Source organism: Bombus vancouverensis, chromosome 14, assembly GCF_051014615.1.
Source record: "Bombus vancouverensis nearcticus chromosome 14, iyBomVanc1_principal, whole genome shotgun sequence".
In the NCBI taxonomy this organism is placed as follows: domain Eukaryota; kingdom Metazoa; phylum Arthropoda; class Insecta; order Hymenoptera; family Apidae; genus Bombus; species Bombus vancouverensis.
The window spans coordinates 7,221,298-7,236,015 of NC_134924.1; the positions used below are offsets into that span (position 1 = coordinate 7,221,298).

Below are 14,718 nucleotides of genomic sequence, written 5' to 3' on the forward strand. Positions count from 1 at the left end.
TCCGTCTTCGCGGCGATAGTTTGGCGATTGTTCAGACGTTTAAAAATCAAAAGACGAAGCTTTCGCTTCGCGTTTCTAAAACTGTGCGAGTTCAAACACGGTTTAAGAAGACGCACGCGAAACGTAGGAAGGTTACCACGCGGAAAGGTGCCGAAGGGTAACCGTACCGGAGTATTCGTTAAGCTGACAGCGAAAAAACCGTCGGCCCGTTTGCGCGAACGTCGAGCAATATCGGAAAGTGGATTAAAAAAGTTTGCCCGAGGAAAGTACGTGTACATGGACGAACAAATAGATCAGTTTTTAACTCGGAGCGAGAAGCTGTCTCGACGGGTTCTTTTCTAAGGCAGACTGAGAAACATTTAGAGCTATTAATAACGAACGCCTACTCATCTTCGGCGCGAAAAGAAGTTCCAAGGAGCCACCTTCGTTATAGAGATTTGTGAAACAGGTTTTACACATTTTATAAACACACTCGGATGCTTTTATGGATCTTCATCGATTTATGCTTGCACGTGCGATACTTAACAGTTTCAAAGAACATCCTATAGACGACGGAGGATTGATGTACGTGCTTGATCGTGAAAGGTCGTCAGGATCGTTTCTGCAAAATTTCTTTCATCGATCGTACGGCGCAAAGGTCAGAAAGTAAATTAAAAAGTTTACTTCGCTCCGTATGATAGCAAAGAAGACGTTTACCCTCGCTCGGAGCGTGGAGATCGGAGGGTGGGAAAGAGCGCGTGTTTACCCAGCGAGCAAAGTACGAATATACGGGAAGGGTGGTGATGCTTCGAGTCCCCATTTACATAACCGCTCTGGTTGCTCGTGTGTGCGCGCGTACGTTTACATTGGCCGTGTCAGATGCTCTGCTTTCTAGCATGTTTGCAAGGAAAAGAACAGAAACTATACGGTGGAAAGCGATGGAAGCGCTGCAGAATTACGTTCGACCGTAACAATAATTCTCGAATATCCGTCGAATCTGCCTATTCGAATCCAGCTGCGTAAAATTGTTTTCGTTCTTTGTCGTTTCTCTATAAAGTGAAACCGTTGAAACCTGAGAAACTCGAGGCATAAATTTGACGCAGATGCGCACTGAGCGTCGCAGCTACCGCAAGACGAGCAAGATTTTTATTCTAAAGAGTAACTCTTGGGAAATTTTCAATTCTCTAACACGTCCTCCCGCAAACAACTTCGGACCAACGAAACTCGAGGATCTTCTTCTGCGAAGCAGAGATGTTTTTCACGCGTGGCCCCTTGGCGAAAAGGCCGATATTCGATATTCAAAGCACGACGATCGCGAGCTCGCGAGCAAACGCACTCCCCCAAATGTGACAAGAAGAGCGGGGTAACAATGAGCGGCCGTCGAGAGGGGCTGCATAAAGTCGTGGCGGAGAAAAAGTCGAGAAAGTGGCGGAACAATATGCCGCGGCAAGAATAGAGGAGAGAGGCTTCGAGATATTTTTCCTTCTTTTTGGGGAGATTGTTCGAGGATCATGAAGGGGCGCGGCTTCGTGACCCGTGGCGAAAAATTAAGGAGGACGCGGCACGATGGTTTTCATAGTCGAACGTCGGACCAGTCCTCTATATTTCTCCTTTTCTCGCGTTTCTTCGCTCTCTAGCGACTCTATCTGCTTTCCTTACCTCCGAACCTGCTTTCTTCGACTTCTTTTCGTCTCTCGTCCCCCTCTCGTTCGCGGTTCCAGTCTTGTCTCTATCTCCTTCAAAGTCTATATTTCTACGAATTCCGTGAGCAAAAGAGGCTCTACTCCACTAGCTGGCCCCTTGGCGCTTCCTTCTGTTCCTTTTGCCTTTGTCGCAGCGCTTTGAAACTTTTCGAAGGCTTTTCGAAAGAGTTTGCCTCAAGATGACGATTCATAATTTTTCTCGCAGCGGGATTTCCACGACGAAACGCTTTGGCGCTATCCGTATACGAAAAACTTGGCTACAATTTCCAGACTACAATCAAATCGCGAGGTCTCTTAATCTCGTTCCCAGCCTCTTTCCCTGCTGAATCCTGCGTCTGTTCTCCCTCTCCCGTACAATTTCTCCGACTAGTCCTAAACAAAGTCTTCTACGTACTTGGTTTACCCTTCAACCCTCCTACCATCCCTTCTATCCCGAGCTCATTGCTGTTTCCAATTTTGACGTGTTCTCCGCGCCGTCGCGTTCTTTATTACTCGCTTTCCTCTCCGCGCCGTCTCTGTCGTCTAAACAGGACCAATACCGGAGAAAAATCTTTGAAACACGCGACGAGGTGCACGAGGAGGGCATCGTTTAACCGCTATTTGCCCGGGGGCGAAACATTCTCGACCCGACAAACTCATTGTTGCGCATCGAGAATGTTTTTCTCGCTTTTTCCACCCGTTCGTTTGCCTTCGTTCTATTCTTTTCCGCCGGAACCGCTCTGCTCAATATGATATCGAGTGAAGGTACTCTACATTCGGTCAGAATCTCGCTAGCAGGCAAACGCTCCGCAAAGAACGCCGATTTCGATCGATGGATGGAAGAAATACCCGGAGACTTGTAGCAGAAGAGGAATCGTCCGGAAAAAGAAACACGAGTCGCGACATGAAAGAGGGCGCAATGTACTTTACGGTTTGTTCTGCTCTCTCGATTGCTCTGCAATTTCGTTCTCGATGTTTCTAGAGAATTCTACGCTGTTCCACTCGTTCGTCTGATCCAATTGAACCGAGAAAACATTAGAAAAACGGTAGCCGATCTTCTCGATAGCGGATGGAATTCTACGAGTTTTCGAACTTGCCGAAAGTTCTGGCTGTTCGAGGAATTAATATTCGTGGGAAAAATTCTTTGATCGTTTTCTGCATCGTTTCGCTTATCGAAAACCACGTTGAAGTTATTCGAACAATTCAATGGATCAAATAGACAAGTTACGTTAAGACGATAAATTTTCTGCTCGCGCTGGTTATATCGAGACACGATCTTCCTCCTTGGTGAATAGCACGTTACAAGCCGCGTTAACGCAGTGTGTAAATAATACAAATCCTCCAGGGCGAGTTCAGTCTCAACGAGACTGAATGGACTGTGTTACGCCGCGTAACACTCTACCTAGCCGAGGCCACACACCGCGGGCAATATGGCAACCAGATGTCTTCGGATACTCGCAGCGTATCCTCCATAGTTTCAAGTACCTTCCATAAATCTCATAGATTTCCTAGAAAAGGTCCTTCAAACCAAACAAACGTCTATTTCCGAAGAATTTCTAAAGACTATTGTCTACCACGGCTGGATAAGGGAAAGTTAGTTTTCCTCACGTACGCTGCAACTTTCCTCCCACTAACCACTTTCTCTCGAGGGCGGTTAAGACCCTTCGTTTAACCAATTAACAACGAAGTCTATTTCCCTCACTCTCTTAACTAACATCGGCACCAACAAATCCGATGGTCCCGTGCGCTAGACACACCCATCCTTAGCTTTCCTCCGAGACAGCATCGTCTCCCAAGACGGTACTGAGTTTACATCCTTCGAACGATCAACATCCTTCCACCGGGTATACACACCCGCAGATCAGTCACTCACTCATCTCGTACGTACGCACCAGCGTAACTGCCTTCTTTATAAGTTGTTGGAATAAACGGTGAAATATAACTTACTCTACTGTGTCATATTCATTTAACCACCTCTGTTATCTTAACCGAAACAGGGGAACGACTACTTCGCGGCGTCGATTCACCGAATCGTAGCGAGAATTTACGCCTCTCGCTGACGCGTTTTCCTCGCGACCGCGTCTCTCCGCGAACGGTCGTAACAGACTGTTAAGTGAAGAACGCTGTCTAAACTCTGAAGAAATCTTCGTCAAGAAAATCGTATAAGGAATATAACCGTCGATAGGTTGCTGAAAAGTCGACGATCACGATTTGGCTGACGTTGACGAAGAGACCGTGTTTCGTGAAATCTCGACCGAGATTAACTAAGCTATCTGTAGCGAGAATGAGTGACAGCTGTCGGAATATTTCGAGCGATCAGTGGCTGCGAGTGATAGCAGACACGATTGGTCAGACGCGCTTTGTACCTACAAATACAGCGGTGATAGTTCGAGTTAGTAAATTAAGCGTAGAGATATTTCGCGAGGGCGTGAATTGTTAGCGATAGAAACGAGGTCATCGGAAGTGTGCCTGTTCATCGTTTGCGCGGTTTATTTTTTTACTTTTTTTTATGTATTTTAATGTAGGACACGCGTCGCGCGATTCACGGATTTGTTTGATCGTCGAATAAAATCACATCGGCTCGGAACAATAACGGGCTTGGATATTTTAATTAACTTGGAAAACACAGACCACTTTATTTTAATTCCAGGAATATCGTGTAATTGAAGGCGTCGCTTTGTTTGCCAAATAATGTTCATGAATATGTAAACGAAGACTGTCACGTTATTTATAGCGATCCAGTTCGTTTATTTTCCACCATCGTTTCGACTGTTCCGCAAATGGAGCGCGCAACGCTGCATAAAAATTTCTTTCTGATACATAAACGTCGTCTCGATCTTATCGCTTATCGTTCTCCGTAAGAACCCTAACCGAGCTTACCGACTAGCATATAATGCTGAAGGAAATCCAGACTCGTTTGCAATTCTCCGAGGAGAAGTAACCGTGGCCAGGCTTTGCATAACTGTTGCACACGTACGCGTCCCAACCTCTCGAAATAATGGCGAATAGACAGAAGTGGCGAATATTACACGCGCATAAATCTATTCACTGTTGCCGAGTTCTTCAACACTCGAGCAAATTTACATAAGTTTGCGCTCGAGAATTACGAACAGCTAACAACTTACGAAAGGTATAGGTACCGTTGCAAGAAAATCGTTTTTCATAAAAATTCGACCAAGTTTGTTGGGTTTTAATTGAGAAAACTGGAACGCTCGCTTTCGACGGTCATATTTTCGGCTTCTTTGCTGACATTTCGCAAACACTGCAGTCGCCCGTATTGGTAGCAGTATGTCAAGCAGCCACTGATGAAGGAAACTGCAATGCTTGCGAAACGTTAGCAGGAAAACTGCAACGCTTCCTTAACTCGTGCCACGGTGCCGCGTTCTCGACGTTTTTCGCGAATAAGACGGTGAAAGTGGCCGCGGGAAAACCCAGAACCATCAACATGCTCCGTCGATTACCATCGTGTTCCAAAACCAAGTAACCGTAACGCGGTTGTTTAATCCCTTTAAACCTACTCGTTCCATTCGAATCTACGCTTCCACGTCCGCGAGTAAATGAGAATGATCTCGGGTCAAACAGAGCCGTGCAATCGGGTTAAACCAAATGTCCAATGATTGGGGGCCAATTTCCGTGTACCGTCCTATGGTCGACGGCATTAAACGAACGATTTAGGCGTTTGTAACGAACAGAGGCATCGATCGACTGTGTTCCAGATTGGAGTGCGTGGTGAACGCCCTTTGCCGTGGACTGAGTCACGCGTCAGCCAGCCTGGCACGACTGGTCCTCGACATGAATCTGTCCGGCGAGCAAGTGTCCCGGGTCTGCGATGCTCTTCGTGGCTGCGTTCAAGTACAAGCGCTGCACTTGCCCCATTTAGGCTGTGGCTGCGAAGGGTTGGCCTCGGTCGCCGAGCTGCTTAAGGAGAGGCCTTTGCTGGCGTTAAATTTGGCTGGCAGCTGGGGAGCCAAGAACGAGGATCCATCCAGCTCTGGAATCAGTATGGGTAAAACTATGCCGTTATTCATTTTTATTTTTCTTTCACATTCTTTGATTTTCTGTTCTTATTTCCCTTCTTTCTTCTTCTTCTTGTTTACTTTACGTTCTGATTCTTTCTTTTTGTGTTTTCATCCAACGCTGCTTGGCTGGATCGTAAATTGAAAAATTCTAGAAATACCAGCAACGCTTATTTATTTGGAATACACGACTTTCATTTCTGTCTCTTTTAATTTCCGACATTCGACGACGCTCCGTTTACACAAGCTTCAGCCAACTGAAAGGATCGTATCCGGCTCGACGAAACTTCAAATAATAAAAAAGAAATCGTTACCGAGCTGCGTCCTGCTCTAATACACGGATATGGCCGAGCTTTTAATAATAGTTCCGTAACGGTGCATCGTTATTCGTGGCTATTATTTTTCGTCTATCGAGGAGCTCGCTCACGTACCTAGCAAAGCATTCGCGCGTCAAAAAATCGAACGAAATCATAGAAGGATCCATGGGTCATCGTATCGGACAACACTCGTGCGTACATCGATGCGATGGATTTCCGGACTGGGCTGACCAACGGGTTGGAAGCTTAGGAAGTTGACGGAGTACGGTTCATTGGTCACTCAATCAACGAGCGTAAGCTCAACGAAGTCTCGGGGCTTAAGGCGACCAGAATTAATGATCGCGCGGCCTGAACGCTTCGTAACGTCCGACGTGCTCGTGTTTGATCGACCGATTCGTCCATATCTCTTCGATCACGAGGGAAAAGGCGCTGGAAATCGCTATTTTAAATTTTGATACGCATCACTTCGTTAAACGCGCTCCACTATCGGCCGCCATTAAAGCCAATCTGCATGATAGCGCTGGCACGCTGCATCCAGATTTATTGCGATCCGCATGCACTTAGACAGAAGCCAATACAGCGTGGTATCGAATTAGAGGTGGCAAACGGGAAGCTGCGAACCTATGGTCGTGAACCAAATCAAGAATTGATAATTAGTCGACTAGTGGTAGAATAATTTTTCATTTTTGAAGACATCGTCTTCATAGGAAAATCGAAGTACGTCCCGTTGATCGTAAAAGAAGACGGTCTTTGAAAGTCAACCACGCACATTGTTACTTTCGGTTCACTACACAAGTTCGTATACCGTTGTGAAGAAGAATTGATAATTTATAAACAATTAAACTGCAATAATTGTGGAGTGGAGTAATCATGGGAACTTTGTTTACGACTCGTAAAGATGGAGAGATAAAATCGTTGAAAGCCCGCAGTACGTAAACCGACGACGAACTGTCCACGAACGCCATTAACCGGCTATGGTGCCGGAATTAGAAAGTTGGAATTAGAGCAGTTTCCGGCCCGCAGTGGGCAAATCGGACCGCGAAAGTTCCCGTCGCGTTTTCCATAAAGCCGGAGAACGAAACTTCAGTCCTTTCCAACTTTGTACCATACCATTTACCCAAGTTACCGAGCGTGGATACGTGGAATCATAAGGATCGTCCACCGGGATGTTCCTTCGATTTGTAAAGCGAACTGAGTTTTCTTATACGGAGATTTGTCCCAGATAACGAATACAACGAGTATTCCAATTTGCGTTGGAATTAGTTTTGTTCTCTTATTTAACTCTCTGTGATCCGGACGATCGATCTCGCTTAGCCCATTCCGGCAGATTCTTTTGCAAACAACACGAGTGGAATCGCAAAGAATTATGTAAGATATAGAGGTTCTCTAGAGATTGGTAATCTGCAATTCGATTAAAACGACAGAATAATGAGTATTCTTGAAGACAAGGCTGAGAGAAAGGACATTATCAGTGGGAAGTTGAACGATCGAGGGTCGATTAGGAACAGGCTTACGGTAAATCGTCGAATCTCGTGTAAACCTTCAATTGAGATGGAGTAGACTTTACGATCGGATCGTGATCGTTTCACCGAATCCTCCTTCGATTAGATCGCGGTCGTTTGTTTGCAGAAACGAGAAGGAAAAAAATCGCAGGCAGTTTGAACGAGCGTCGAATCGCTGGCCCGTTTTCCTAGGAATAATAACAACCCTTCGTCTTCTCTCGAGGAAGATGAACGGTCGTCCTCGAGACCGGTTTATACACGGAGCTCCGTGCAAACGACACTTTCCAAGTGAATTTCCGCTCGCAAATAACGTATTAATCATCTCCGACCAGACCCTCTCTGGCCCTTTGTTACACCCTGTCCAAACCTTCCCTCTTAACAGCCTCTTAATGTCTTTCTCTCGCTGCCACCCTCACCCCCTTATCTTCGATCCCTCCGTCACATTCACTCCGCTGCTCCGTCTTTCTCTCTTTGCGCGCATGCATGAATACCCTTGACGATAGTACTTCGTAGACGCCTTTAAAATCGCGACCCGTCCCAACATTTCTCACTGCATTGTCGTCAGATCTCATTGTAAGGAACAGGGCCAGAGGATTTCACGAAACAGTAATACACTTCTTCCTAGAGCTATGTGAATCGTTCACGATCGCAAGCTTTCATCTCCTTCGTCCGCCGTTTCGCAAATATTATTAATTACGTTTTTTCGATCTCGCATTTCAACCCTGCTGCGTCGTTTAAATCATTTTAGATGGTGCTTTTCTTATCTTTTAAGTTTGCGTGTAAGGCGTTTCTTAAAATATTAAAAGTCTTGGTGATCTACGAAACGAGAATGAGATTAGAATCGCAACAGGGCTGAAATGACGGGAAACTGCTATTTTGAGAAACTCGATCATTGTCAGCGATTCGCTTCTATCTAAAATTTCCCAACGTACACAATACCGCAATAAGCGTATAAAACAAACATTTACCCTGGAACAATCGTGTTCTCTGCTTTCACGGGCCCATTTCTCGTCTCTCGAACTATCCCCAGCGCCTATCTCGTCTGGTTGCCTCCGACAAACGGTCGTCTCGCGGTTGATGTTATCGTCGCGACCGGTGTCGGCAAACACGCTGGCATGTATACGCGGCTTCCAGTTACCATGTTGTTGCTCCTTCGCAGCTCCGGCAATTACAAACACCTGCGGCGATTTCTCGGCGAGAACCAGCATCCCAGAAGCACCCTGTCCTCGTTTGCCGTAGGCAGAAACGAGATTTCTCGAAATTGCCGATCGATCTGCTCAAGGGAGTTTAAAGTAGCTGTGTTTCTTCTGGCCGTAGATCTTGCATCGGTGCATTGCAAATTGCTAAGCTCGTTTCCCTCTCGTCGAGTTTGTATTGTAAAGAATATTTTCCCGGTATAACTCGAACTGTCGGAGGAATTTTTTATCGACAATTCGAGGACACTCGGAACTTCGATCATTCCCTATTTTCTTTAAACGAATAACAGGAAGATCGAGTTTACTTCTGACTGGTTGAAAGCAGTCCCTCAAGATTCCGTTTCCGCTTCGAGGTCGACCCGAAAGCAATCTTTCTCGAGGCGACGGCGCCGTGTCTATGAACCGAGTCGTAGACAAATCAAATCTTTCGGCTCGACGGTTTCTCCAGAGAACTCATCGATCCTACCCTTTTCCTTTCTCTTTCCTTTCAAGTTTCCTTTCGGATCATTCGAGAACGATACAGAAAACCGGCGAAAGGGAAAATACGCGGGACACGAGAAACAACTGAAAACGGTTCGCTAAGCGACGTTGTTTCTCGACGGTTCCTTATTTTACTTGCGCCAAGTGGATTCCCAAAAGGATATCTCGCGCAATATTATTTTCGACGAATGTTCGACGAATTTTCGTTACACGATAGGGAAACACGCAAAGAATAACCCATGGAAAACTGAACACGTTGTACAGAGATAAATGATACGCTACAAGTTACAAGGTAATGCAATTTCGATTTTCATACAACGACTATCTGCCCATTCGGATCCTTTTACAAAGGCCGATCGATCTTCGATAATCATATATATGTGTATCTATCAGAAACCTTCGGTAAATGATACGCTGTAACTCTATTCCCGGAGTCCAAAGATAATTATGAAAATCGAATCTCTGTTGTGTAACTCAGCGTGAGATCACAATACGTTCGAACATTATTTTCCACCAGCGAATCACAGTGAACAATTCCAGATTGCAATTTCAACATCGCGATATCAACCAGGTTTATCAGCTATCTACCTCTTGGATCGTTTTCACTATGATTCTAGACCCGTTTAACCTCGTTCCTGTCGAGATTTCTGTCTGTATCCTCCGTTCAAAATTGCACTTAGGTATCCGCGGTATCAACAATCTCGCAGTTTTCCTTTCCTCTAGCTACGAGCGTATCGTCGGCGCGAACGTCTACACGACGCGGCCTCCAATCTCTCTTCAGGCACTCGAATCTCAATAAAGCCTGCCCCGCAGCTGAACACGCCTATTTGCTCCCGTTACGGGATTCTAATCAATCTGCTTCTGGTTGCCCGGCTGGATTCAGCTGCCGATAGCAAGCAACGAAAAAAACGATATAACCACGGGAACGGATGAACGAGCTCGCTTCAGCTTTCCACGTATATATAGAAATATTTCTTCGATAGAAATATTATTATTAGTCATTTCTTTATTTCATATGCGGCAATAAAGAGCCATTAGTGTGGACAAAATTATTGTAAAGTGCACGAAGAGGTACGAGTGCGATAAAGAAAAAAAAAAAAAATACGAAGAACACGTTTGGTAAATTTTTCATCTGGGAGAAACAAATGAAAAATGTAAAGCATTGCCGCATGTATCGATGGAAGAGATATAAACAGAAGACGATATTTCATTATTATTTTTATTTATATAAATACACGATTTTATTTGAACGAATCGTTAATTGTATTTATATGGAAATAAATATTTCGACAAATTCAAAGTATCTAGGGTCTAAGAGGATTACCATGATTACGAGGAGGAATAAATTTATTTGTATAAAAGCCACTTTTTAGATCGATGAACGAATCGAAATGCGATTGATTCCCGAAACTTGTTCAAAGAGTAATCGAAATTTGATTTGTAGGTCAGCGTACTTCGTGCACCGAGACAAAGCATCAAAGCATTCCAGTATCGTTGCAACTACCATGGTCCCTGTAGCCATTACAGACTGTTCGTTTCCTTTACACGTTTGGCTACAGCATCGATCCACGATTCTCGAGTTCGGCCCGATCTTCCGTTTCGCCGATACTAACCGTAGCGAGCAGACTTTTTCGTCTGAACGTAATTAGGGAAGTCTCGTTCGACTAAGTTTAAAAGGTAGACGGGAAACGCGCAGTCTGGAAAACGGTTTACGTCTGACGGTATAACCGGTTCGCTGCCGGAGAATATGAAACGTAAATTGCACGTTCGGAGTACGAGCTGTCGCGCTACGAAATTGCATCGCAGAGCACGCTCATCGGCCGGGGAAATTGAATGAATCTGTTCGTTGTCGTCGATTGACATTTGGGTCAACGTAAGTAGCGCGCACCGATAATGATTATTTCCAGGTTTGAGAACTCGCCAAGCCGCGAGGAAACAAGAGATGCACGTACGCGTACGATCGATGCCGAACGCGGAATGTTTCGGACGTTCACGCTCCGTAGAATCGGTGCGCTTCGTCTCTGCGTCTTATTTTTCCTCCTTTTCTTTGCCCTTTTTAACGAATTACGTAATTATCCTGGTTTGTCCGTGACGTTGGCGAGCTATTCTCGACTTTAATGAAATCCAAGAGGAAAAGAATAAAATTCGCCCGGATGGGTGAAGGGAAAAGATGTTCCCAGCCGTTTATTATTCTCTTTGCCATTGCGCTTGTTCAGCTGCGGCACGAGCGCGAATGAATTTAGATGCAACGAGAACCCGTAATGTTCTTCGATAATATGGGTCAAGCTCCAGTTTCGTCGAGCGAATGGAAGCCCTTAATACGCGCGTGTGCCTCCATTATCTGTCTTAAGTGGTTATTTAGTGAAATAGGGCCAACAGCGTGCAAAAAGCACGCTACTCCACTTGAAATCGAATCTCTTATCGCGATGCTTAATCTAACCCTCTACGACAGGCAAACCATCGCCTTCAAAGTTGAAGCTGCATCGTACGATCGTTTAACTTCGTGTCAATCGCGATCGTAGGAAATTTACAAGCAAAGATCGAAAACCAGTTTACTCTGGATAAATTTACAATGCTCGATTGCTACGCGCTACATCGAAGGTTAATAAAGCGCCCTTACCGCGAAAACGTAAGCCCCTGCCTGTAATAAATTCCCGATCGATCCAGCCAGGCTACCATCTATTATAAACAGTTGGTAACTCGAAGAACTTGAAGCGCACCGGTCGGAACTATTAACGGGCTCCTCGACATCATCGAAGAACAACACCGAGGCGTTTGCATCACGCGCACTTCCATCCCCGCGTTCGATGTTTGCTCGCGATACTCGACTTCTTGATCTTGGCGAAACTTCGTGTTATTAACGTTTTCCGTTCATCGACCGATATGAAAACAAAACGTTGCACCGATACGCTTTCTTTCGTATTTCTATTAAAATCTCCTCTCTATCTCCGTACCGATTTATATTTAATTCCAATGTGTAACTATAGCGTTACGGTATATGCGCCGCGACACGTACACGAGTTTTTCTCGCGACAATCTACGCGCCTCAGACTGAATTTTCACGATTTTGAACGTTAACACTTGTAACGTAAAGTTTCGGTATCCGAGAATTTCTCAGCTTCTCGAAGAGGCTGATTCTCGCGTAGTTTCAACCGCGTTTCCAACGGGTTACTGCACGTAATTAATCCACGGCGGACACGCGACCGCGTTTTACGTGTCCGCTGCTTGTGCACGCGTCTCGAGCGTAACCGGAGACGGCGGAGCCGAGGAGTCACGGCGCGCTTTGAATAAAGTCGACGGAAACGCGGTCGACGTGAAACTTAACCGAGCGGTCGGTCGTTTCTTTGCCTCGCGTTCGATTATTCAAATGTTCCCATTCCAGGATTCTGGATCGTCTATTTTTCTTCGTGCATCGATAACGAGGATCCTATAGAAGCTGGGCTTTTCCAAGAGTCTCGTATTTTTGATGAAGTTTTTAGAAGATCAGCTAAGGCGGAAGAATAAGTATGTTGAAACAGCCTGTAGAATGTAGAGCGAAATTTAAAAAAGGGAAAGGAGTATAGAATGAAATAGTAGAAAGCGTGGTTCCTCTCGCACGTTCCGTGAAATAATAACAAATTCTGCGGGGTGAGAAGAGGGTTAAACGAACTCGGAGAAATGAGTGTTCGATCGCGCCTCGGAGATTCGAAGCGGAATTAAATCGGTTTGGAACGAGGGAGAACGTTTCTATCCAATGTGCCATGGTCGATGGAAACGGCCATTACGACGCTTTAGAACGGGAAATGGTTTTTGCGCGGGTTACCATGGCGGGCGAGCCAAAGTAAATTCGTCGTCGAGTCTCGCGATAAAAACACCAGGTCCGATACGACCGACGCGATTGTCGTCGCGTTAAAACGATTCGTCAAGAGGCAAAAAGATGTCTTTCACCTAAACGCGTACCCATTCGAAAAATCTTCTGTCGCCTCGCTTTTCTCCTTTCTTCTACAAGAACCGACGCTTCGATTCTCACTGGGTCGAACGTGGGTTCAAGAGGAACGAAAATTACGTAGAATATTGTACGACTGGCTAAACCGTGTCTACTATTGACACTTTCAACTTCCAACCAGTTTTCCATTACGAAGAAACTAACGTTTTGAGACTATCTATACCACGCACACTTTGCTGCTCTAAAAGCTGCCGCGATACCAGCTGCCTCGAAGAGCCGTATGAATGATCATGCTTTAAAACAACTCTCTCTCTCTCTCTCTCTCATTCTCGCTAGCTCGTAAAGAATAATGAATCCCATCGGCGTTCCGCGGTTAGTTATTACCTTGAGCTACTCGCCAGCCCTGTCGTTGCTAATTGTTCCTGCGCGGAACACGACCGAGTAACGAGGGCAGACAGAGTCAGGAATTCCTAGCTAGAAGTTGGCGAGCGGCGAGTCTCATTTCCTGGCTCGAAGCGGCATTTTCCATTTTCCTCTGACGCACGTCGCGCGTCCAAAGGAGCCTCTTCAAGCCAACGGAAATATCGCTACAACCTTCCTTCGCAACTCACGCCAGGATGAACCAAATTTCGACCGACAGGGACCGCTGAAAAAGTTTTAGAGCGAGAGGTCACGCCATGGTAACACGCTACGTGGATGTTCCGAACAGGAATTAATATTCCAAGCAGAGTTCATCGCTGGCTGATTTCTCGTCGAATTTCCAGTGATTCGTGACTGCCACGTACGCCTCTGTGAAACCACATCCGAAAAGGAGTTTGGTAACTCCTTGCAAATCCGGGACGAATTAAAGCTATCACGGGCCAGCAGCTCTCGAAAATGCCCGCGGATATAATGAGATTATCGCATCTGTGACTCAGACGTGGTTTTATCCCTTGGAATTCCTCCCATCTTTGTTCCCCTGGCGGGTTTGAACGTTTCCAGGGATCGTAGTAGAGTCGAGTGCATGGAGAATATTCCTTACCTTTCACCTGTGACATATTTCGTCCTGATGTTAATTCGAATTTTTGCTATGGTTACATGTAGTTCGCATGTGAGGAAAGGACGAAAATAAAAAAGCCTACGATTACTGCGGTATTTATCATCGCTTTGAGGTGTTCAAAAATGCAACACGGGGAATGCGAGCTCGCGTAAAATTTTATCACGCACGACCCGCTCGTCGCGAACAGTCGACTTTATAAATTCTTCCGGAATACACATTGTTCTCCTATAGCCAGCTCGTAAATGTTATATGCTTTTCATTCTGAGCACGAGCTGTTGCGTAGCTTCTTCGCGATAAAGTTTCTCTAGCATTCATGATAATACGATCGACGAGACGAGAAGCAGGTAAACTGGGGACGAGACGAGGCTGTCGTAAAACAAGAGTCAGTCCGCCTGTAAACTGGAATATTTTTATTGCCGACCACACGCTCCACCCAATTTACAGTAATGACTCGTTCGCGAACGAACATCGAGAAAGATACAGTAATATAAAATTGAACGAGCAAAGGGCGAATCTTCTTAAAGGATACAAATCCTGGAACGCATGTTTTGGAGGCTTGCCGTAAATTTTCGCCTTCACTCC

General features: G+C 45.5%; 1 protein-coding gene across 3 annotated transcripts in view; it reads left to right on the plus strand.

The window, feature by feature from the left end:
- Positions 1-14,718, plus strand: part of LOC117166692 (uncharacterized) — a 165,071-nt gene that overhangs the window by 131,842 nt on the left and 18,511 nt on the right. For 2 of the 3 annotated variants that reach the window (XM_076624089.1, XM_076624090.1), the window contains one exon: positions 5,378-5,667. In XM_076624089.1, the coding sequence (XP_076480204.1) occupies positions 5,378-5,667 (290 nt within the window). The remainder of the gene's footprint in view (positions 1-5,377; positions 5,668-14,718) is intronic. The other variant, XM_076624091.1, reaches the window with a different exon arrangement.